Below are 25,317 nucleotides of genomic sequence, written 5' to 3' on the forward strand. Positions count from 1 at the left end.
TAAAACCACTCTCGTCCCGAAACTGCAATGCAGGCATTAAAGTGCAGTATTTTTCAATTAGAGCTGACGAATTCAATCAAAATTCCATAGATTAGGATGAAATGAGGCATGGGTCATTTACAGGGGAATTTAATTGCCGAGCCATTAGACAAATAGTATATTTGCCATTCCCGCGTTATCCATCATTTTCGACATCAATACCGGGGCCGCATCTCCCCGTCCCGCGGCCGCCCGGCGTCGGCTGTAAACACTCCCTTCCCCGTATCTTCTGATTATATCTGATTTCATTTAGGGCCATGGGGGATTATAAATGTTCACGCAATCAAGTTCATTAGGACTTCAAATCGCATTTCGGTTTAGGGTGGCTCCGCCACTGTGCTCTGAGCTCTTCCCCAGCCCCAGAGCGAAGCTCGCTGTCATCCTCTGCAGGCGCAAGCGTCGCCTCCTTTTGTCTTTCTGACACCCTGTTCCCAAGGCCTGGGTGCAGCTGGGACACCCCACCTCGCAGATCGAGACCACCGGAGGGTCGGCCGGACCCTTGCACCCCAGACCCTCCAGCAGGGGCTCTGCAGGCTTTGGGAGAGCACCTCAGCCACTCTCATCACAGTGTTGCCCAGTGAAGCCCCCTCCCCGCCCCCACGTCCTGGGGCGCTCAGGAGCGCAGCGCCTGGGATGCGCGATCAGAGCGCTCCCCGCGTGTTCGCAGAGCGTGAGTGCGTACAAGCTCCGCTTCTCCAGCTTCAGCCGGCGCCGCGGGGAGCGGATGGATCTCCCAGATCCGGAGCCCTACGAATGCAGGCCTCTGGGCAGCCCCACTGACACTAGGGACACAGACAGGCCCTCTCCCCTCCCCCACAGCCTGGTTTTTTTTTTTTTTTTTTCCATTCCAAGGACTCCGGTGGAGGCGGTACCCAGCCGAGCGGTTCTCAGTTCCTATTAGCAAACCCGGGAGACAAAGGGGGAGGCTCTTCAGCGACAAGAAAGGCTCAAGACATCCCTTCCAGCGCAGTTGAAAAATAATAGCTTAATATTAACGGCTTCTCATAAAAATATACTTTCACAGAGATACAGTTACAAGAAGAAAACCCTCATTTTATCCCCGTGTTTTGCGCTCATCGCTGTTAGCTGCCTGAGTAATTTAATTGGAATAGAACGTGAGAAATGTGTCATTTTTGAGGAACGTATGCATCACTTCCTAGAAATCTCATTGTGTTAACTAGGAGCCTACTGCGTTCTGTTTAGAAGCCGTAATCACATTTTTATGTGTCTGTATTACTCGTTAATGTGACCTCCTGTCTTTAGCAGATTAAAACAAATGTTCTCTTCATAACAACTGCATCAAACTCAGGCTTACATCAGATACACGGAAACCCTGCTTTTCAGACTCACCAACTTTTCTTCAGAGCAGGGAAAGGAAATCTGAGGGGGTTGGGAAGCGCCTACCAAATGAATAATTACACACCAAATTAAAACCCGGCATTAAATGCGCTCAACAGCAATACTGCGCTCTCAATTCTGTTTACTGCTTACAAATTGCATTACAAAAGAATCTACTCTTTTTATTGGAGTGATTAAGCAAAGAGTCTTAGGACTGCAGAAACACGATTCTGGGAGATTAGATGGGAGCTGCAAGCCCAACCACTTACATTACAATGGGGAATGTATAATTTTGTTAAAGCACACGTTTAACACACAAATGAGGATCGGGCCGTCATTATGGCACCATAAAAAAGTCAACTGAAAATCATATTTATTTATAAACACCTCGCCTATACAACGTGCATATTTAATACAAAGGAATCAAGCAATTTCACAATCAATATATTAAATACTGATTTTTAAAGTTGCACCCCGCGATTCTATAGGGTACTTTATGGAGCTATCATTTTTCCCCGGACTCTCTTTCCTTCAGCAGGTAGGCTAAAACGCTTGGTGTTGTCTTCCTGTCTCCACTGTGGGCGGAGAAGGCCGGAGGGCCACGGTGAGAGAGTTTGCTAATGGCGCCACCTGCAGGACTCGACGAGAAGGACGTTCCCCGATTCCGTAATCCTTCACAGGACTCTGGGTTTATTTCAGTGTAGCAATTGAACTAAACAATTGAATGTTAGGTCATCATTGAAAGACCGGAACATTCAAGACAAACCCTAGAGTTTTCAGAATATTTTGATGCCGGTAGACGATGCTTAAGTCCTGGCGAGAAGATGGTGGTGTTGACTAGAACGGACTTTGTAGCTACAGCTAGAAGATTTTCCTAAAGAAATAATTTACCTTTGAAAAAGATTTATTTTTATTCTCAATTATGTGTAAGTGTGGAGTCATGAGTACAGATGCCCCTACAGGTTTAGAAGAGAGACTGGGACCCCTTGGAGTTACAGGCAGTTGTGAACCACCAGACATGGGTGCGGGTGATTGAACTTAGGTCCTCTGCCTGTGCTAAACCACTGAGTCGCCTCTCTGCCTTCTAATTTAGTTTTGAAGCAATGGGATAAAAGAGCCAATATTCCTAGCCTGTCATGTGGTCTTGGGGGCAGATTTTAATAGCCAAAGAACACTTAACATCCCAGGTTCTAGGGACTGAAGAACTTGTTAGATACCCCCTAGTGGATTGGGAGGGCTGGGAGTTTGACACCAACTGGTTCTCCAAGCCCGTATTTCAGGAATAGCAATTCCTGCAGTGGGTAGGTGTTCTCTGCAGAAGTTCAACAGCCTACCCTCCTTATTCCCCCAGCATGTGACTGAGGGTTAACTCAGAGGCTGGGAATTTGATTACATACAGCTGCTGAGATTAGCAGGCCCCTTAAATCTATAGAGCCTATGCTTTTCATTTCTCTGCAGTTCGTGTGGAATCCATTATTACCTGTCTTTAAATTAAACTGACACTTACACTCTACCCTAATGCTGCACCCAGAATTTCAAATGAGCAGACCTCAGAGTGCCTGCTTGTGTACTCATTGTCCCTGGGCTCTGGACTGTGTCGAAGTCCAGCTGTGACCATTTCCCTCTGTCCAGCGGATGCGACACCTGCAGAGGTCCATCTCCTCAGGGCTGATGGTAGAGGAGAACCGTGCCTGTGTGTTTCAGAGTTCAACATGGTTAAATAACAAGCAGTAACCAGACGTAGCTGATAGAAGTCGGAGAAAGATGTGCATTTTTTCCTCCTTTTTATACAAGTAGCAAGTGAAAGTATCTCTTCCATATGAGTTTGAGACCAAATAAATATACCATTGGAAACTCAGTGTTAAGGGGCTAGAGATAAAGAGGGCTCAGTGGTCAAGAGCATGTAGAGTTCTTGTGGATGACCCAAGCCTAGTTTCCACCCCAGCATCAGGTGGCTCACAACTGTACCTCCAGCCTCAGATGATGTGAAACCTCTGGCTTCCAGGGGCACTGGCGCCAGCACACACATGCATATAACTGACAAATGAAATAAGTCATTTGAAATAAAATAAGATAAGAAAACAAATGTTAAGGGTATAGAACTGACGTTATTTTCTGTACTCTAGAAAAATTGTGTTGAATGTGAGCTGTAATAAAGGGGAAATAAGAGACATAATAATAATAATGATAATAATAATAGTAATAATAATGATAAACCAAGGTGTGTTTTGATTGTTGGAGGAGAAGCAAGGTGAACCAGCCTCATCCTACAGGAGCTCGGCTTTGGAAGTTTACCGCAAGTGAATGATAGTCCCCCTTCCTTGCCTCCCTACTCTTCCTGTTTTAGGTTTTAGCCTCTGTCTCTTCTTCCTCCTCCTCCTCTTCTTCCTCTTCTTCTTCCTCCCCCTCTTATCCCTCTTTCCTTTCTTGAAATAGCCATCAGAAAATTCATGTCAGTTTTGTTTTGCTAAAACAAAGCCAACTCCTAGCAATGCTTCAACTCTGGAGACCGTGAGTGGGTTCCATCTGATGTGGGTGGTGACTGAGTTTGTGCCAGACATGCATGGCAGTTGTCATGGACTCATTTAGACATACAGGCATAGGATTTATTCGGAATATTATTTGTGCATCTTGGAGCCTAGGAGAGCCCAGGTGATTGACAGCTTATTTTCTGGCCATCGTCCTGCAGCCATGATGTCATGCTCTCCAACGGTCAGGTGGAAGAGGGGAAATCTCCCCGTTGTCTGGAGGGTTAGTTTATCGATGTCATTGCTATGCATGGGTCTACGCAAACTGAGATGGTTTGGCTATAGGTCATAGATACAGTGAAGTCACTGCACATGGGTATGTGCCCTCCACATTCAACAGAGAGAAAGCAAGAGAGGCAGCTGGAGGGGGTAGGACATCACAGAGCTCTTTCTCTCCAAGCTCTCCTTTCCCTGCCCGGTTCTCAACTGTCCTAATCCTGAAACCCTTTAACACATTTTCTCAGGCTGTCCTGACCCCCAACCGTAAAATTATCTTATTGCTACTTCATAACTGTAATTTTGCTACTGTTATGGATCGTATCTGTGTTTTCCGATGGTCTTAGGCGACGCCGGTGAAAGCGTTGTTCTACCACCAAGTGGATTGTGACCCCAAGGTTGAGACCTGCTGGTGGATAAGTTGCCCAGCTTTATTTGGCTCTGAGGTCCACGGGAAGCTAGGCAAACACCTGGCTGGTGATGCATCTGAGTCCAAGTCCTGCCTCCAGCCAACTTTCAAGAACCCAGTTCAGTAAGTGAATAATTGTCAGGGGGAAAATAAAGCGAAACCCAAGCTCACACCAAGCTGGAACTAGCAAATGTTTGTGAGGGCACAGAACAGTCGGTAACCTGGGGTCTTGGTGGCAACGAGGAACGAAGCTGTGGCTCAGACTACAAAAGCTGAAGGCAGAGCCACTGCCTGACCCAGCGGTCCCACTGCCAGGGATCTAGCATTGCCTAGGAGACAAACTTCCAGGCATGCCTGTGAGGAAGGTTCTAGAGCGAGTTGATGTGGGGAGCCTCAGGCTAGATGTGAGTGGTACCCTCCCACGGCATGGGGTCCTGCGTTGGATGGAAAGGAGACCATGAGCTGAGCTCCGGTATTTATCCCTCTCTGCTTCCCAGGATGCACGGGATGTGAATGTCACCACCCCCTCATGATGGAATGAATCCACTCTAATTGTAAATCAAATAAACACTTTCTTCCTTAAATTGTATCTTGCCAGGTATTTGATCAAAGCAACAAGAATTTTGTTTTTTGTGTGGGGGTTGATGGTGTGGTGGTCTAGATAGGTATGCCTCCTCCCGAGATGTATGTGTTTAAATGCTTGTCCCATAGGGAGTGTGACCAAGCCAGCTCAGTCAGTCAACAGGGTCTCAAGGGAGGGAGTGAGGACTGAAAATAAAAAGACAATTAGGCAACATTATAACATGACTCCAGCCAGTGCTGAGACTAAACCGGGTTTTTTTTTTCCAGTCTGCTTTTTTTTTTAATTTTTTTAAAAAGATTTATTTATTATTGTATGTAAGTACACTGTAGCTGTCTTCAGACACACCAGAAGAGGGAGTCAGATCTTGTTACGGTTGTGAGCCACCATGTGGTTGCTGGGATTTGAACTCTGGACCTTCGGAAGAGCAGTCGGGTGCTCTTACCCACTGAGCCATCTCACCAGCCCTCCAGTCTGCTTTTATATCATTCTAGGTATGTACAAAGAATATGGTCAGTTCTAGGTCAAGGAACAGACAAGGCAATAAACAAAGTCCCATGGTGTTCCAGGAACTGAGATGATCAGGATCTTGAGTGTACTTCTGTGTCCTGGACCAATGTCAAATTCTTGCCAAATTTCTAGACTTGGCCCCAAAATCTCTCCACAGGAGTGGCCTTGTTGGAGGAAATGTGTCACTATGGGGGTGGGCTTTGAGGTCTCATATATAAGACTCAGGCTACACCAAGGGCAGAAGCTAGCCTCTTCCTGACTGCCTACAGAAGAAGGTCTCTTTCTGCTGCCTTCAGATCAAGATGGAGAACTCTCAGCTCCTTCTCTAGCACCATGTCTACCTGCACACCACCATGCTTCCCACTATGACAATAAGGGACTGAACCTCTGAAACTGTACGCCAGCCCCAATGAAATATTTTCTTTCCTAAGAGTTGCTGTGGTAGTGGTGTCCCTTCACAGCAATGATTCCCTAACTAAGACAGGCAGTGCCGTGATAGTTTAGAGCTACACCTGAGCATTTCCTAAGGTGCTGTGGGATGGAGAGGGTGGCTGAGGGTGTGGCCACAGAGAGGACGAGCACTCGCTCTGGTTTCCAGAATTTGATGAGGTCTGGGCTTCTGAGTCACAGCCAGGGTTGAGCTTCTCTCTCTCTGCTTCCTAATATTATTTGCAGGAATAGAAGGAAGTATTCTTTATCTGGGCTGGATCCTGGGCCTCAGTGAGACTTAGGACCAGCAGAGACATGTAACGTGTTAGTGGGGACATCGAAAGGCTCAGAATGCATAGAATGCTCAGACTGCTGATTCTAAAGCTGGTGGAGAGCTGCCTTCTGTTCAGCAGCTCGCCACCCTAACCTAGTAAGAGGAGTGCACATAAGCAAGTTGCAGTTGACTTCTTCGAAATAACTGTTCTTCTGGCTGCTTCGTGAGGGTGTCTGGCTCTGAATCCACCAGTCACTGTAAGCCGCTCATCACTGTAAGCCGCTCATCACTGTTCAGTGAACGGAATCCCATCCCAGCACAAAACAACCTCCCCAGCTTCCTCCAGGACTGCAATTCCTCACCTGCTCTCTGGTTCCTCATGTCTGTTCAATGAGGTTCTGATTCCGTGGAGGCACAGACTAAGGTCTCCTGGTCTGTCCTAACTCTCTCCGGAACTACCTTCTTGCAGCTGCAGTGTATGAGACCCGTCCCTTGGAGAGGATGAATCGCTCTGCCCCATTGTGCCTGGCACTTTTCCTGCACCCTTGCCTTTGTTAAGATTTCCTTTTTTTTCTGGGGGCTAGAGAGATGGCTCAGTGGTTAAGAGCAGCCAGTGTTTCTCAGCCATTTGGTATTCCTCAGTTGAGAATTCTTTGTTTAGCTCTGTTTGCCATTTTTTAATAGGGTCATTTGGTTCTCTGGAGTCTAACTTCTTGACTTCTTTGTATATATTGGATATTAGCCCTCTATCAGATATGGGATTGTTAAAGATCTTTTCCCAATCTGTTGGTGGCCTTCTTGTCTTATTGACAGTGTCCTTTGCCTTACAGAAACTTTGCAATTTTATGACGTCTCATTTGTCGATTCTTGATCTTACAGCACAAGCAAGCCATTAGTGTTCTGTTCAGGAAATTTTCCCCTGTGCCCATATTTTCGAGGCTTTTTCCCACTTTCTCCTCTATAAGTTTCAGTGTATCTGGTTTTATGTGGAGGTCCTTGATCCACTTGGACTTGAGCTTTGTACAAGGAGATAAGAATAGATCAAAAACCTCAGGTGACAGCAGATGCTGTCGAGGATGTAGAGAAATAGAAACACTCCTCCAATGCTGGTGGGATTGCAAGCTGGTACAACCACTCTGGAAATCAGTTTGGAGGTTCCTCAGAAAATTGGACATAGTAATACCTGAGGACCCAGCAATATCACTCCTGGGCATATACCGAGAAGCTGCTCCAACATGTAAAAAGGGTACATGCTCCACTATGTTCATAGCAGACTTATTTAGAGTATCAGAAGCTGGAAAGAACTCAGATGTTTCTCAATAGAGGAATGGATACAGAAAATGTGGTACATTTACACAATAGAGTACTACTCAGCTATTACAAACAACAAATTTATGAAATTCTTAGGTAAATGGATAGATCTGTAGGATATCATCCTGAGTGAAATAACCCAATCACAAAAGAACACACATGATATGCATTCACTGATAATTCACTGATTCCGAGCCCAGAAGCTCGGAATACCCAAGATACAAATCGCAAAACACATGAAACTCAAGAAGGAAGACCAAAGTGTGGATACTTCGATCCTTCTTAGAAGGGGGAACAAAACACTCATGCAAGGAATTACAGAGATAAATTGTGGAGCAGAGACTGAAGAAATGAATATTCAGAGACTTCCCCACCTGGGGATCCATTCCATATACAATCACCAAACCCAGACACTGTTGTGTATGCCACCAAGTGCTTGCTGATAGGAGCCTGATATAGCTGTCTCATAAGAGGCTCTGCCCAGTGCCTGACAAACAGAAATGGATGCTCACAGCCATCCATTGGACTGAGCATAGGGTCCCCAATGAAAGAGCTAGAGAAAGTACCCAAGAAGCTGAAGGGGTTTGCAGCCCCATAGGAGGAACAATAATATGAACTAACCAGTACCTCCAGAGCTCCCAGGGACTGAACCACCAACCAAAGAGCACACATGGTGGGACTCATGGCTCCAGCTACATATGTAGCAGAGGATGGCCTAGTTGGACATCAATGGGAGGAGAGGTCTTTGATCCTGTGAAGGTTCTATGCCCCAGTATGGGGGAATGCCAGGGCCAGGAAGCAGGAGTGGGTGGGTTGGTGAACAGGGGGAGGAGGACGGGATAAGGGAGGGTGTTTTTCAGAGAGGAAACCAGGAACTGGGATAAAATTTGAAATGTAAATAAAGAAAATATTTAATAAAAAAGAAAAGAGCAGTCAGTGCTCTTCCAGAGGTCTGTGAGTCAATTCCCAGCAACCACATGGTGGCTCACAATCATCTGTAACGGGATCTGATACCCTCTTCTGGTGTGTCTGAAGGCAGCTACAGTGTACTCATATAAAATCAATCAATCAATCAATCAATCAATCAATCTTTAAAAAAAGATTTCCTTTTTGCATTGAGATTTCTGGAAGTCTAGTAGGAGGGGGTAGGGGGAGAGTCATTTGGATACAATCTTGAAACAGTGTTTATTTACTCTTTTGTTGGACAGATAACAAAGGGCAGGATGAGGTCAGATCACCCAAAGGAGCTGAAAGATGTTGTTTTACCAGTCCCTAAGGGGGCACTATGAGGATATGTGACAGCAAGGCTCCTCCAACCTATCTCCTTTGTGATGGCCAGCCTCAACAGGTGGACTCTACTTGGTCCCTGTTCTTATTTTCATTGTGGGCGTTGCTGAGACATCCCTCATTGCGGGTGTTTGCTGCAGTCTGAACTCCATACATTGTAGCAGCAATAGGAATGTCTGCCCATCCACTGTGAGGTTCACTTCAGACCATCTATCTCATCCTAGCTGTAATTAGAAAGAAAGGGGGCCACTCTGCTTATCTCTAGAAGGTGGTCATGAAGAGTTCTTGCTTTCAAATTCAGGCTACTGGATGGCTCCCTGGTAGAGCCTTTACCAAAGGCATAAGAGGCCCTGAGTTCCAACCCCAGCATGAAAAAGGAAAGAAAAAGAAAGAAAAAACAATAAGCCAGATAAACACCATTGTCACTGAATGGATAGTTTAGTCTTGACCTTTACAAGAAGAAGGCACTGAAAGATCCTGACAGAATGTAAAAGGACACAGAAGCCCTGAAATTGGCAAAATAGACGTCAGTGTTAGCAGAACTAGCTTCACTGATTTAGAAAAATAGAGGTGCACAATGCTCTGGCCACTCCTTGAACCTGTGTGTCTGCCAATGTTCTGACCAGGTGTGTGCCCATTGCTGCACCTTCATTAGACTCGTTCCTTGTACCCCTCCCATACCCATTTCTTGAGAATAGACATTGTTTAGATCTGGAAATCCCCTACTCTCCCCCTTCTCCTTTCCCCCCTGAGGGCCTATAAAAACTGGGACCTCTTTCCCCTCGAGGTCGACTCCTCTACCCCTGCATGGGATATGAGTCGTCCCCAGAGCTCTGGCTTTCCCCGAATAAAGCCTCATGTGGTTTGCAACAAGCTCGGTCTGTCGTGAGTTCTTGGGTGTCCGCTATTGTCCTGACGCCTGAGGGAGGGGCTCCTCTCGGAGTCTTTCAGCACTTATACCACAGGGCCACCCAGCAGCCCTTAGGCTTGGTCAGGTCGGATGGGATGGGCAAGGAAGGACAAACAGGCCTTGGGTCTATGACTGGCCATAGCTGCTTCTGTCTCCTGGGTGGGGCGTTTTGTTTTAGGTGTCTGGCCATGGAGAGGTTTAGGCAGAGCAGTATTCCTAAGTGAGAGTCTAACAAAGGAGGTGGCCCTGTTTGGCCTTAGGGTGACTAGTTTGCACAGGGCAGGCATGGTTATCAGAGTGACATTTTCTCTCTAGGGACTGGCTAGCCATGGGAGGGGCTGTCCCTTAGGGCCAGCAAGGCTCCCTGTGTTGAAGCAGCAGAACCAAGATGTAAGGATTAAGGGAGCGCAGGCCTTGATGTTCTGACATCTCTTGCTGTGTGGTGGTCAGGCTAAGCTCAGGGACCTCTCAGCCCATGTGCTTTTCCTGGTACCCGGCTTTTGCCAATATTTACCAGAGTGGGACTAGCAAGGGTTGAAAGATGGTTTCAAGCAGAAGACATCTAAGTGACCAAGGTCGGGCTTACCATCCTCCGGTGTCCTGTGAGTGCTGGGCTCTCCTGTGTTTGCAAGCACAATGGGCCCCTTGAAGGTATATCTGACCCTGGAGTGGGTGTCCTCTGAGCAGGGGGTCTGCTATGCTCTGGGTACAGTTTCTCTCCAAGTGGCTTGGCTCCAGGAGGGATGGGAGCCTCTCCTGTAAGTCCAAGAGTCAATAACCCAGGGAGAAAGCCCCCATGCGGCTGGCCAAGGGGGGCTGGAAGTATGCCTTGGAAACCATTCATTATCTCTTAGTCTGACTTTGGTTTAGGGTACTTTCTGATAGCAGCCTCGTGCCACTAACTGCGTGTTCCTCACCAACATGAGACAGAAGCATATATATATATATATACATACATATATATATGTATATATGTGTATATATATTATCTATCTATCTATACACAGCTATCTATCTATCTATCTATCATCTATCTATATCTTATATCTATCTATCTATCAACATTTATTTACCTTATTTCACGAATGTTTTGCCTGCATGCATATATGTATATGCAGTGCCCATAGAGGTCCCTGGAAGCCCTGGCACTGGAGTTATGAATGATTGTGCACAACCAGGTAAGTGCTGGGATTCAATCCCAGGTCCTCTGCAAGAGCAGCCAGTGCTCTTCATTGCTGGACAGCTATAATAACAGTTACCAATTCCATGTCAAGGTGCACTTGAAGCTGTATGTCTGTGTTTTTCCTGGTTACTTGGGAGACAGAAGGGGGTAGACATGTACCCCCATACCAGGGTTCTGTCCCTCACATAGAACCTCTGCAGAAAGGGGAAGATGCAGAGAAGAACCTGGGCCCCAAGGCTGTGGTTTCAACACAAAACACCCTCTGGCTCCAAAAGCAGGTAATTTTGCAGAGTCTCAGGTAATGGTAGCTGGGGCACAAGGTGAACGCTCTCCTTGCCGAAGAGTTTTCGGATAGTACAGCGGCAAAGGTGCTGCAGGCAGCGCGGGGTGTGTGCCAAGGCGAAGAGAGACCTGTAGAAAGGCTTGTGCATCTAGAAAGAAAGGTGAGGGGGAGTGAGGCCGTGTCTGGAACTGACATGATTCCTGGCAGGACCACTGCTGGTTTATGTCACCTGTGGCTCACGGGCGCCAGAGAGTCACAGCAGAGGGAAAAGGGCTGGCACCTGGCACCTGGCCTCCACTCAGAGGGGTGACATGCTTTTCCAAAGCAAAGCTCTCATTGGATCAGAGGGACATGGTTTGGGGCTGATTTCTTCTAACGCCTTTCTGTCCTGCCCCTGACACAACAGCCCTGCGGCTCTGGGGACAACCCCAGCAATCCGAGGCAGGCCAGTCATGCTGTCTCTGTGCAGAGGTGGGCTCGTGAACCCTGCCCAAGCCCATCAGCTCAAGGCTTTGTAAGCCATTCACTACATGGGCAGGAAGACCCCAGGGATGTTCTCTGGGAGCTTCTATAAGGGAGTGTTTTTTCCGTCTCCTCCTGGAGCCATCTTTGAACTCTGTCATGTGAGGATGTAATGCTCACAGGACTTCAGGCCACATGCCATAATCTGCAGTTCCTTTGCAGGGACAGGGGTGTGCCTTGAAAAGGAACCAGAACCTATAGCTTCAATGCTGGTTGGTCCCCTGAGCCCCAGTATTCTTTAAGCCGTCCCGGGGTGACTGTTGGTTCTTCATGTTCAATTCCATTTCACCATGGTCCCGTGGTGTCAACAGAGGTTCCACAACCTCAGGATGCCAAAACTCACGGATGGGTAATTCTCTTACGCACTGCAGCCCCGTGTTTGTGTGAAACATATTCAATCCTCCTGTTTACTCTTAGTCCCTCTAGATTTCCCACAATGCCTACAACAATGTAAACGCTGTGAAGGATTGTTGTATGCTGTGATGTTTAGACAATAATAAATGATGAATATTTATTTCTGCATATTTTGGGGAAAGCCAATTTACCTCCCATATTTTGACCTATGGTTCTTGACTCCATAGAGGCCGTGCCCACAGATCACTAACTGTTCCCCTCAACTTTCCTATCTTCCTTCTTCAGATGTTTTACTTCCTGGCTGTACCAGTTGGTTTTATGTCAACTTGACATGAGCTAGAGTTATCAGAGAGGAAGGGCTCTCAATGGAGAAAATGCCTCCATGAGATCCAGCTGCAAGGTGTTTTCTTAATTAGTGATCAAGTGGGGAGAGCTCATTGTGGGTGGTGCCATGCCTGGGCTGGCGTCCTGGGTTCTTTAAGAAAGCAGGCAGAGCAAGCCAGGAGAAACAAGCCAGTAAGCAGTACTCCTCCATGGCCTCTGTATCAGTTCCTGCCTCCAAGTTTCTGCCCTGTGTGAGTTCCTATCCTGACTTCCTTTGGTGATGAACAGCAATGTGATAGTATATGCTGGATAAACCCTTTTCTCCCCAACTTGCTTTGTGGTCATGGTGTTTTGTCATAGCAACGGAACCCCTAACCGAGACACTGGGTTTGAATGCCAAACTCCAGACAGAGAAATGGGAAAGGACTTCTCTCCTTGCAGCATCAGAGAAAGGGATGGATGTAACATCTCACCTGGTATACTTCTTCAGGGATGGCTTCCCGCCAGGACTCAGACACTGGGAGCTGAGTGTAGGAGTTGAACAGAACTTCAATGACTTCAGGCACCTGTGCACATGTCCTCAGAACCTGGGGAAAGTGGGAGGCACAATGCAGGGTGAGGGGCTTGGGGTCCAAGGGGAGAAACGCTCAGAGTGCAGGCATGTTCTTGCATTTCATGTCTGCTACTCCCTGGCCCTGTGACCTCAAAGGCCCAAGCCAAACCACCCAGAATGACAGTTCCAGGACATGAGTGTTGTCAGTGAGCTGACCCACCAGGTCCGGGAGCCAGTGGCTTTTCCAGGAAGTCTACATCCTCTGGATGGCTACCTGTGCACTCAGGGCTGGGCTTAACAGTCAGGTTTAGAGGTTGGGGTGGGCTGGGGGATGCTGTCGGGCGACAGACCCGTGCCTGTGCAGAGCTGCTCAGAGCAAATGAAAGCAGTTCCATAGCGGTGTGGCCTGAGGATTGTGCTCCAAATTCCCCACCTCAATGTTTGTGTGTCAGGAAAGTGATAGGGGTGGGCAGAGGTGACTTCTTTTCTTGTTGCTGACTTCCCACTTCCCACAGCCCGTACGGGCTCGGCTCTTTATTTATTGACTTTTAGAGATCTAGTTTTATTGTAACTGTGTGCCTGTGTCTCTGTGTGTTTGTACTATATGCACATTTCAGCCTGGTGTGGTGGCGCAGGTCTCTAATCCCAGTACTGGGGAGGCAGAGGCAGGCAGATCTCTATGAGGTCTGTTAGAGTCTCTCTATGATTTCTGTCAGCCTAGTCTACATAGTGAGCGCTGGGACAGTCAGAGCTACATAGTGAGACCCTGTCTCAAAAGAAAAAAGAGATTGATATTTCACTTAGGTATATACGTGTGCCCTTGCATGAGGTTCTGTGCTCCACGTGGCTTGAGGAAGCCAGAAGACAGCATCAGATCACCTGGAGTGGGAGTTACAAGGGATTGTGTGGGAAACGAACCTGGTCTTTTTGAAGAATAGTAAGCACTATTTTCTGGGCAGATAAGCAATTTTTGCAGCCAATGTTTTTCCATCTTTGATATTAATATTCTTACTTACGTTTTCCTTCTTATTACATTGGCTATCATCTTATGTTTTCTGTCAACAACATTGATAGTTGGTCTAATCCTCTTATTCTTAATTTTTTTGTTATGTTTGGTTTTGAAGGTAGCATCTCATTCCGTGCCACCACCACCACTGCTGCGTCTCTTTCTTCTTCTCCTCCTCTTCTTCCTCCTCCTTCTTCAAAAAGATTTATTTATTTAATGTATACAAGTACACTGTAGCTGTCTTCAGACACACCAGAAGAGGGCATCGGATCCGATTACGGATGGTTGTGAGCCACCATGTGGTTGCTAGGATTTGAACTCAGGACCTCTGGAAGAGCAGTTGGTGCTCTTACTGCTGAGCCATCTCTCCAGCCCCACTTCTCTTTTGAATATTTACTTATTTAATTCATATACATTGGTGTTTTGCTTGCATGCATGTTATATGAGGCTGTCAGATCCCCTGGACCTGGAGTTACAGATAGCTGAAAGTCGCCATGTAGCTGGGAATTGAACCTGGGACTTCTAGAAGAGCAGCCAGTACTCTTAACCTCTGAGACATCTCTCTAGTCCCTAGATCATAAAATTTCAGTCCTCTTAGTTATTGAGAAAAGTAGACAATCATTGGGATTAAGAAGACACAGCAGTTTTGTAAAGTGTTTTTTTAGGATACAAATCCAGGCCTAATGCCAGGGAAAGTCCTTGCTGTTGAACTGCACTGCCAGCAGCAGGTGCCAGCGCACACCAGGCATGACATCGTTAAAGCCTGATATTTAGTCTCAGGTAATAATGTCTTGCTTTCAATTTCTGCTATGGTTATTAGTGCATTTTACTCTAACTTCTCTGGGATGAAAATTGCCTGTGTTTCCTTGGTATGCCATCTCCATTTTAGAGAAATTTAGTGAATCGATGTGAAAGGCTATGGGAGGGGAAGACTATGAGGAGCACCACCGTGCTCTGTGAGAAGCCTGCCCTGTACTCAGGCACAGGCCCAGGCGTGTTGGAGGTACTTGAGTGGAGGAGTGGCAGGATTAATTCTTTTTCGAGGTGAGTGTTGAGAGGAGCATAGAAGGCAGAGAGAGCATTTTTCCCTGTCTCCAGGGAGAGGTGGCTGTCAGTACTCCACACTCAGGATGGCCGATGGAGGTGGGGAAGAAAGTGTCTTCTGCATGTTTTCTCATCCTCTTGTGCTTCTTTCTTACTCTCCTCTCTCCTGGGCTCTCTTCTCATCTCCATGTTTTTTTCTTTCTTTCTGAGATGGATGTTTCTCTTGTTTATTCTTGTTCCCATCTCGGTTGTCTCTCACCCACTTTCTGGGCTTTCCATACCATCCCCATACACTCTGCTCTCTGGACTACTTGAGTCTTACTCTCTTGGACTCTGGGCTTGAATATCCAATGGTTTCCTTCTAGCCTGGGTGCATTGAGCTCAGCTCCTTGGTACACACACTACTACCTGCTGTCCTGGCTTTCTCCATCTTAGCTGATGGCTCACCCATCTTTCTAACTCTCGGGCAAGAAGCCTTGGGGCTGTCTCTCATTCTCTATCTTCCGTGTGGAGAAGCCTTCACAGTTCTGCCTTCAAGGTCCACGATGAATCTGAGCACTTCCTTAGTCCTATGGTGTCCCTCATGTGGGTCACTGTGTCAGCATTCCACCTTGTCCTTCTTGTCTAGTCTCTTCATCACAGCAGTGTGTGTGTGTGAGTGAGGATCTCATGAAACAGTCAGTGGTGCCATTGCTCTGCAGTCATCACCAATGGCCAAAGTCACAAAGGTGTCCCTCAAAGCCCCTGCCAGTCTCCTGCCCTCATCATGCTGACCACCTTCATCCACCTTGGTCCCCTGTTACTACTCTACATGGAGCTGAGGCTGCACCAGTTTCGGGTCACTGACTGCTCATTAAGATTATTTGTCCCCAGATCTCTGTGCAGCTGACTTTCTCATTGCCTTCAAGTTTTGGTTCAAAGGCCACCAAACCTTAACACCCCCCCCCCGCCCCCCGAACTCACTGCTACATGAAGCATTGTATCAACCCTAATAACAATGAAATAAACCTGGAAGTTCTGAAGGAAGGGGATGCAGAGCTACGTGCTGGCCCGAGATTAGTGGGCATAGCCACATGCAGAAGACTCTGACTGATACAGGGACATTTCCCAGTACCTGTTTGTCCAGCTTCAGCCGACGCCATGTTTGTTACTAACTCTGAGGCAAAGGGTATCATTTAAAAAGATCGCATGGAATTCTCTTAATTGAAGATATCTGCATTCATTCATTGTGTATGTATGTGGGTGTAAGTGTGCCAGTGCTGTGGGTAGAGCTGGAAGACATCCAGCAGGAAGTTAGTTTTCTCCTTCTACTTTAAGCGTCTCAGGGTTTGAACTTGGGTCACCAGGCTTGTTGGCAAGAGCTTTGCTGAGACCTCAGGCTGGCCCGCATAATTTTCCTAATTTCCCCCTTCTGTTTTGAGAGAGGATCATGCTGGCTACCCTAGGCTGATATCGAACTTGCAATTCTGTGCCTCAATTTCCCAAGTGTAGGATTACAGGCATGGACCACTGTGCCTCACTTCCTTTTTGCTTTTGAAAACCTCTGTACCTCATGGGCTTTGCACTCCCTCATAGTTCACTCTGTGTGTGTGTGTGTGTGTGTGTGTGTGTGTGTGTGTACCTCATGGGCTTTGCACTCCCTCTCCCTCATAGTTCACTGTGTGTGTGTGTGTGTGTGTGTGTGTGTGTGCTTTCTCTGTAGTGCTAAGCCATCTCCTGAGACACAACACTATCTGAGGAGAAGCTCCGTGGTTGTTGTTCAGGTTAGCGGCTCCTTGCCTTGGCCTTATTAAACTCATGGCTAACAATGTCTTGCTTTCCTGTTTAACTGCAGGATCTCTGAGGGAGGGGGTATGGCGCTCTCTCATCTGCTCACTCATTTATCCAAAGTACATAGCATCTCACTGGCAGCTGACAGGTGCTCATATGCATCTACTGAATAAATAATAGAATAGGAATATTTTTTTTGTTCTTAATAAAAAAGGATCAAAGGATATATTTTCTGAGCTGTTCATATCTGAAAATACATTTCTTTTGGCATCCAATGGAAGCTACCTTGCCTTGGTCTAATAATCTTATTGTCCAAACATTTCTTTTAAAATAAGTTGAGGGCTTCTCCAGCTTCGTGAGCAGAGGGTCTCTTTCTCTCAGTGTCTGCTGTATGTGTGTGTTCCTTCACCCCTGAAAAATGTTTTTCTTCAACTGAGAAAATATGCTGATGAAGTCTGAGGATGTAGCTCAGTTTGCTAGAGTGCTCACCTAGCATCCAAGAGGTACCAAGTTCCAACTCACAGTACCGTATAAAACTCTGGCGTGGTGGCACACTCCTGCCGCCATCTCAGAAGTGTGCCACCGCACCAGAGGTCATTCTTAACTATGTTTGAGGCCATTCTTGGCTACATGAGACCTTGTCTCAAAAATTTGCCTAGAGGATATTTCATTGTCCTTTGTCGGTATTGTAGCCAAGAAATCTGAATCTAGCCTGTCTTTTATACCTGTAGAAATACTCTGTTTTCTGATTGGAGAGCTATTAAGATTATTTTCCCCATGTATTTTAAGAACAGTTGTGCTAGAATGTCTCAGGTAAGTTTTCTGTCCTTTACTTGTCAAGAACACTCATTTAACCTTGAATTAAAAGTTAAGACGCTTAATGCAATGAGTTTTCTTCTATTAAGTCTCTGGATGTGGCTCCTGAGCCTCTTATTCTAGGTTCATTTTGAATAATGTCACTATCTATTGCAGCTGTTGTCAATATGTCGGTCGCAACCCCTTGGGAGGGCCACATATCAGATATTTATATTATGATTCATAACAGTAGCAAAATTACAGCTATGTTGTAGCGGAGGTCAACACAACCCTAGGAACTGTATTAAAGGGTAGGAGCGTTAGGGAGGTTGAGAACCGCTGACCTATTGGCTGACTCTACAGTCTGCCTTCCTGCCTGATACTTGGTCTCCTGCTTTGTGTACCTCAGGGGTTGAACTGATCAAGGTTTTATTAGAGTCCGGAGACCATAACTATTCCCAGGAGCCTGATACCAGATCAAGCCAGTCCTGCCTGGCAGAGGCTGTGAACTGGGTGGGGTCTGGGATCAGAAAAGCCATTGCTGAGTCAGGAGAGGATCTGGGTGGTGTGGATTGGGTGAGCAAGAGGGGAGGAAGCATGCCTTCTTTCCTCTCCATCCTTAAATTATCTGCAGAGCCCTCAGGCACAGACCAGCTGACATGGGGGCCTCTCTCCTGCCAGCAGGATACAGACCAGAACCGGGAGGACCAGGGAGGGACCTGAGGATTCACAGGCAGCATGAACAGCACCCCGACTTTAGTCTGTGCCCACTGCCTGCTTCTCATCAGATCCTTCTGTTGACTGCCCTTAGCCTGTTCTGTCTTCACAGATCGTAGACGCCATCTTCGCTCAGCTCTTGGCCTTTCTTCCAGATCATCTGCTGAGATACACATTTCTTCTCCACTCTTCAGATGCTGTTCTTTCTTTCTTTCTTTCTTTCTTTCTTTCTTTCTTTCTTTCTTTCTTTCTTTCTTTCTTTCTTTCTTTCTTTCTTTCTCTCTCTCTCTCTCTCTCTCTCTCTCTCTCTCCCTCCCTCCCTCCCTTCCTCTCTCTCTCCCCCTCCCTCCTTCCTTCCTCTCTCCCTCCTTCCTCTCTCCCTCTCTCTCTCTCCCCCTCCCTTCCTCCCTCCCCTTCCCTTCCTCCCTCCCCCTCCCTTCCTCCCTTCCTCCCTCCCTCCTCCTTCCTTCCTTCCTTCCTTCCTTCCTTTCTTTTTTTCTGCTGTCCTTATTCTTGGGTGTGTGGTTCATGCACTTGAGTACACGGGTGCCCACGCCTGTGCCTCTGCACACAGAAGCCAGCATAGCATGTTCTATGTCTTCCTCTGTTAAATTCTGAGTTACTGCCTTGAGACGTGGTTATCTCATTAAACCCGAAGCTTGCAGTGTGGTTTGGCTAGCCAGAGTGGTCTTGAGATCTGCCTTGCCCCTGACGCCCAGCCCATAAATGCTGGGATTCCAGGCATGCATACGGTCCTATCTGGGTATTTTTATGTAGGTTCTGAGGCCCTCTCGACTGCTGAGCAAGTGGTTCCTGGCTCCTCTATTCTCTTTTCTTTTTTAATAAATATGAACCTGGTGTAAGTCTGTGAACACTTGGGGAAGTCTTGGTTCTGCTCTGTCTAGTCATCAGAGTGGAGGGTGGCTTATAGGACACATGTCCATCCCCTGAGGCCTCTTCCCGTCCCCCCTGTTCTTGGAGAGTCCCCAGGCTGCTCTGTACCTAAGTTCCACATGTACTTTGCTCTATATCCCAGTTGCACCCCAGCTCCCTGCCTGATGTTCCTGGCGAGGTCTGCTTGGTTATAGAAACACCACCGGGACAGGGAGGGGACACTCAGCGAGAGGCCATCATGCTGGCCCTGCCCCAGGCTGCCCTTTTTTCCCCTTTCCTGTCTTCTCTTGCTTCTGTCTCCAAAGACATCTTTCATTAGACAGGAACCACCACTTCTCCTAGGCCAGGTGACTATGCCGTTCACTTTGTGCATGCTCACATCTTCAGGCGAGTGTGTGGAGGTCTGTAGACAACCTGAGATAGGTTTGTGTTTTCTCTCTTGCTGCCACGTTGCTCTTGGGGATTGAACTCAGGTTGTCAGGGCTGTTGGCAAGCACCTTTACCCACTGAGCCATCTCTTATGCCACACATTGCCTCGAAAGAATCTTTGGTCCATTTCTTGCATTGTCTGTTTCTGCAAGTCTGTGACCATCACCGAGTCAAGCTTCAGCCGGTTTCAGAAAAGGAGACAGACCAGACTGAGCTGCAGCTAAGGGCTCTGCAGCTAAGGTCCAGGAGCACCTTCGGACCTCCTCTAGCCCAATTACCTGGCAACAGTTACCTGACAACAGCCCGGTAGGCCTGGCCCACTATAAAAGGGGGCTGCTTGCCCCCTCCTCTCGTTCTTGCCTCTTCTCTTGCCTCTTGCCCTCTTGCTCCCCCTCTCTCCTCATTCCCTTCCCCCCTCTCTCCACGTGGCCATGGCCGGCCTCTACATCTCTACTCTCTCCTTCTTTCTGCCTTTCTCTGCCTCTATTAAGCCTCTTGACTCCCCTCCCCATGCCCTGAATAAATTCTATTCTATACTATACCTTCACCGTGGTTGGTCTCCCAGGGAGAAGGGATGCCTTGGGATGGGCCTGCTGAGACACCCCCTTCCCCCGCACCTGGCCACACCCCCACATAACATATTCTTACACTTCTTTATCTTTTTATAAACACATCCCGTGCCCCTGTCCGAGGTGCTCTTTACTTGTTGGTGTTTCTGGTGTCCCCAGTTCCAGTCTTGGGCCATCACCCCTCATTCATTCACTCTCTTCTCCGCTGGGGAAAAGCCAGCCCCCAGTCCCAGTCTCTTGCTTCTCAGATGGGCTCTGGTAATTTCTGTTTTCTGAAGCCATGCTACCCTCTCCCCCAACCCCAGACATGTTCCTTCTCTGCAAAACCAAACCAAACCAAACCAAACCAAACCAAACCAAACCAAACCAAACCAAACCAAACCAAACCAAACCAAACCAAACCACACGTTAAATGCCTCGCAGGGAGTGCATGCTACACAGACCTCCCCATCCAGGGTAGAAAAGAGCTGCCCTCCCCTAGAGCCAAGCACCACCCCTTCCCCCAACCCCTCCCCCACCCGGGGTCATAGACTGTGACAAAGTCTTATTGCCTGTCTCCAGGAATTCATTTTCTGTCTCTCCCTCTGTTCCACCTCTCTGGGGCTCCCCGCCCCTCCCCAGCCCCTCAGCACCGTGTGCCCCTCGTGTTTGCCAGGCAGCTGGCTGCCTTCATTATTTTTACGCCAACACAGTTTAAAAATCTCCGCTGCCTCCTTGCTGTCTGCGGAGAGGCGGCTGCCACATTACTCTGACACGTTGATGTCATTAGTGTCCAAGCGCACGCTCTTCAGCTAATGAGGCGGCAGAAAGAAAATTAAGGGGAAAAATCACACAGGCACATTGCTTTATATGTAGATGGAGAAATAAAAGAAGGGTAGGAAAACAGAGGCAAGCTTCCTGATGGCTCCTGTCCCTCCTCCCCTGGAGACAGGGCTGCACAGCAGGCAGCTAGGGAAACCGGGCCTGCGTTTTGACCACAGTTCTACAAGCTCCTGCCCAAATCTGGTGAAACCAGTCAGCGGCTGAAGTCACCTTACTTAATTTTGCAATAAGGTACAAAAAAAAGGAATCAGAGGCTCTGTTTCCAGGAGTGTCATTGTCCAGGGGTGAACCAAGACCTGGAATCTGTGGAAGTTTCTGGAATCTTCCGTTCTCTCCCCCCTCACACCCCACCTTTGCATTTCCAGCTCTGTCTTCCCCATCTGAATTTTCACAGAGGCTGATGGCTCCTCCCTGCTCTCTCCTCTGTTTTCTTCTTTACACTCAAGCCGATTCATTTCAGCACATAGGTTTTGTTTAGGTACCTCATTCACTTTAAAACGATGGACTGGCTCTCTCTTGTCCTTAGGCAAAGGCCCAGGCCCTTCACAAGGCGCTGGCTGGCCCACCCAGCTGTTTCAGCATGGGTGGGGATGGGGATGTAGATTGGGGGGTGGGTGTGAGTTGCTATTTCTTCTTCAGTCCTGTGGTCATTTTTCTGGAAGGCACACATTCCACACTTGTTCTGTCCTAGGGCATCTGCCGATGCTATGCTCGCTGTCCATAATACTCTCCCCCGCTAGGCGTTGGCCCTCAGATCTGAGCTTGCTCGTTGCATGCTTGGGGTCTCTGATACCCCAATGTGATGGTTCATTTTGATTGTCAACTTGACAGGATCTAGAATCATCTTGGACACAAATCTCAGGACTGGTCTGTGAAGGCATTTCTGCATCTTGTTAAATGAAATGGGAAGATCCATCCTAAATGTGGGCGGTTCTTCCTCCCCTCTGCCCTTCCCCCACCCTTGGGCCTGGGCTGACCATGATGGAGAGCTATAAACACCAGCTCTCTTCTGCTTCTTGACTGTAGGTGCAGTGTGACCAGCTGCGCTGCACTCCTGATGCTATGAAGCCCCTACCATGATACTCCAGGCCCACAAATTGTTAGATGAAACAAACTTTCTTAAGCTGTTTCTGTCAGCTTCTTTACCACAGCAGATAAAAATAAAGAAATAATATGCACAGCCAACCGAGGCCAAGACACAACTTGACCCTTATAAAGCCTTGTGCTTCTGTGACATGGCTCACTGGGTATGATTGCCTAACTAACGCACAAGTCAGGCTGCTGGGGAGGGCGGAACTTTGTGTTCTCCTGTCCCCAGTGGAATTTCAGCTAGGACTCCTCAGCATGTTGATTTTTAAATTTATTTTTATTATTTTTAATCATGTGTGCATGCATGGAGTGTGTGTGCATATGTATGTGTGTATGCAAATGAGTGCAGGTGTTGGATACCCCGTAGTCCTAGAGTTCACAAGTGGTTGTGAATGGTCTGATGTGGATGCTGAGGTCCTCTGCAAGAGCAGTATGTGCTTCTAATCTTCTAATCCGGTGTCATTTTAAGTGTCTCTTAAGCTAACACAGAGAGGAAGGGAGAGAAGGAAGGGACTTGAGCCAAAGGCTGTGGGGTAGGAAGGACAGACCATGTTCCTCCTAGAGGTGACTGGGCTTAAAAGCCCTCCTAGGCTCTTCATGGTCCCAACATTCTCTTTTGGGGTGAACCAGAAATGTGCTCTTGAAAGAGGTAGACAACGGAAAATGGGCCTTATTTCAGAGTCATGACTTTGAGGAGTAATTCAGTAAAGCCTTCAGTCCCAAATCACAGCTGGGCCTGCATTCTTGGGTCTCCTCGCTGTCCTGGGAGTCCATTGGCCCAGACTTATCTTTATACTTAATAGGACTGAAGCCTGGTTACCAGCCTCTACCTGCACCTGCTCTGGGCCTATACCCCGACCTCTGCTGTGAACGAGGGATTAGCAGGGCAGAAGGGCCAGGACACAGTGGCTCCAGTGCTCTCCTTGGTTGTCACAGCAGCACAGTGAGCACGGGACAGAAGATGCTCCCTGTCTGCCTGATGTCATGACGTTGCCTTTGTCTGGGCACAGGGAGCTGTGATTTATGTCACACGCTCTCTGCAAAACCTTTTGCCTCAGTAATTCTGCGCTCCACGGGTGTCTCTTTACATCTATTTAAAGTACGGCTGTTGCTGACGGGGGCTGCATGCTCTGTAGCATTCCGGGTGGCTTGGTGCTTGCCTGCCATGGTGCCTGTGTCTTGCCCATGGAACATATTTGCCTCCGCTTTGCGTATACTTGCTGTGTACCCCATGGGGCTGCTGAGCCCAGTTAGGTGATTAGACTCTTTCAAGTGAAACTGACAGGGAACATCGGTGGGGTACGCTGCCTCTCCGTCTCCATGGTTTTGTCTGCTTATCCCAGGGCAAGGAAGGCTAGCCCCTCAGGGCGCATCTAGCTTGGATTCAGGGTGGGTGAATGCATCTCATCTGCAGGCTGTTCAGGAAAAGGGGTCACTTTTAGAATCAGAGATGTCTGTGCAAAGGGGTCAGGACCTCATGTCTAGAGGCTGATGCATCACACACCTGTGCCCTGGAGTCACTGAAGTCCCTTGCAATCGTGTGGTGATCCTTGATCTTAAGGCCTGCATGGATCTGTGCTGTGATTTTTAGTATAAAGATTTCCCAAGTAACTCTTCAGTTTCTTACACATAGGTGTGAAGTTGACCAGAGAATCCTTGCAACTACCAGCAGTCAGGCACTCCTCATGGCCATGCACAGCCCCCCCGCCCCCCATCCTGAGGTATAATGGGATGAACATATGACCAACCTCATGTGTCTGGCATGGCATCTGGCCATGTCCCAGACAGAAGCCCTGAAGACCTGGAAGGGAGCATGGAGCCATGGGCTGCCTCTGTAGGTCAAGGAAGGGTGCTTGCTGCCTCTAGAAGCTGTACTCCCAGGGATCAGGCTGCCAGGGGGAGAAACTGTGACTCAAAGTCCAACACTTTAATGGGCATCCCTTAAAATGAAATGGCATCAAGGTTAACACAGGACTGTTTTTAGTCACTATCGAGGTACGGTGTGTGTGTGTGTGTGTGTGTGTGTGTGTGTGTGTGTGTGTGTGTGTGTGAATATGCACTTGTCACAGCATGTATGAGGAGGTCAGATGACAACTTTCGAGAGTCAGTTCTCTCTTACCCTGGTCCACTGGTCTCCAGGTTTAGCATCAAGCCACGTTCTCTACTGCTCCATCCTACCACCATTCTACCTTTAATAGAAACCATTGACAGTCACTTCCTGTTTGCAGCCGGTCATGTGAGATCCACTCTGTTCTTTATTCTTTGTGTGGTTCTGAACGGTAATGACTAACTGCATATCTGGGCTTCGTGAAGTCAGGCTGTGATCTGAGGGCAGTCAGTGTGAGTGCCCGTGTCCCAGGAAGTTGAGCCAAAATGTTATGATGAATGTGACTTCCTTCAGTGAAGTCTTTTGGGCTTTGGGAATGTTACGTGTGTGTGTGTGTGTGTGTGTGTGTGTGTGTGTGCGCGCGTGCAGATGTGTGAATACAATGTGTGTCTGGAAATCAGAGTACCCACTAGCATGACTAGCTTCACCTTTCTTTCACCTTGTCTGAGGCAGGCTTCTTTTGTTTGTCACTTTGGTACATACCCCAGGCTAGCAGGTCCTCGAGATTATTTATTTATTTACATGAATGGGTCTGGGTGTGTGCGCATGTGCATGGGGAAGCGGGAGCTCAGCCTTGGGGGTCATTTCTCAGGAGTTGCCCACCTTATTTTTGAGATAAGGTCTTTTACAAGAACCTGGGTGTGGAGGTGATAGCTAATTTTCATTGTCAACTTGACCACACCCAGAGTCATCCAAACTCCAAGCTTCTGCGTGCACCTGTGAGAGGTTTTCTTAAGCAGATGACCCGAAGCAAGAATATCCACCATTGCCGGGCGTGGGAGGCTGAGGCAGGCGGATTTCTGAGTTCGAGGCCAGCCTGGGCTACAAAGTGAGTTCCAGGACAGCCCGGGCTCTACAGAGAAACCCTGTCTCGAAAAACCAAAAAAAAAAAAAAAAAAAAAAAAAGAATATCCACCATGAATCTGGGCCGCACCTCCTTCTGGTGTCAGCCCACATAAAAGGACACAGAAGAAGGGAACCTTGGTTTCTGTATGCTTGCCCTCACTCCCACTGGCCAAGTCATC

General features: G+C 47.8%; 1 protein-coding gene and 1 long non-coding RNA gene across 4 annotated transcripts in view; both read right to left on the bottom strand.

The window, feature by feature from the left end:
- Nucleotides 1-11,172: 11,172 nt before the first annotated feature.
- Asb18 (ankyrin repeat and SOCS box-containing 18) overlaps nt 11,173-25,317 on the bottom strand; it is a 62,076-nt gene continuing 47,931 nt past the window's right edge. For all 3 annotated transcript variants that reach the window (NR_149309.1, NM_001355134.1, NM_139152.2), the window contains 2 exons: nt 12,971-13,084; nt 11,173-11,445 (listed from right to left, as the gene is read on the bottom strand). Coding sequence is in view for 2 of the 3 variants with exons in the window: in NM_001355134.1 (NP_001342063.1) it covers nt 11,260-11,445; nt 12,971-13,084 (300 nt within the window). In the remaining variant the exon portion in view is untranslated. The remainder of the gene's footprint in view (nt 11,446-12,970; nt 13,085-25,317) is intronic.
- Gm41915 lies at nt 21,102-25,101 on the bottom strand. The gene is made up of 2 exons (XR_878372.3): nt 23,934-25,101; nt 21,102-21,985 (listed from the first exon to the last, which is right to left on the bottom strand). It is a non-coding gene; the product is annotated as a predicted gene, 41915 (long non-coding RNA).

The sequence above is a fragment of the Mus musculus genome, chromosome 1 (assembly GCF_000001635.26).
Source record: "Mus musculus strain C57BL/6J chromosome 1, GRCm38.p6 C57BL/6J".
NCBI classification, from domain to species: domain Eukaryota; kingdom Metazoa; phylum Chordata; class Mammalia; order Rodentia; family Muridae; genus Mus; species Mus musculus.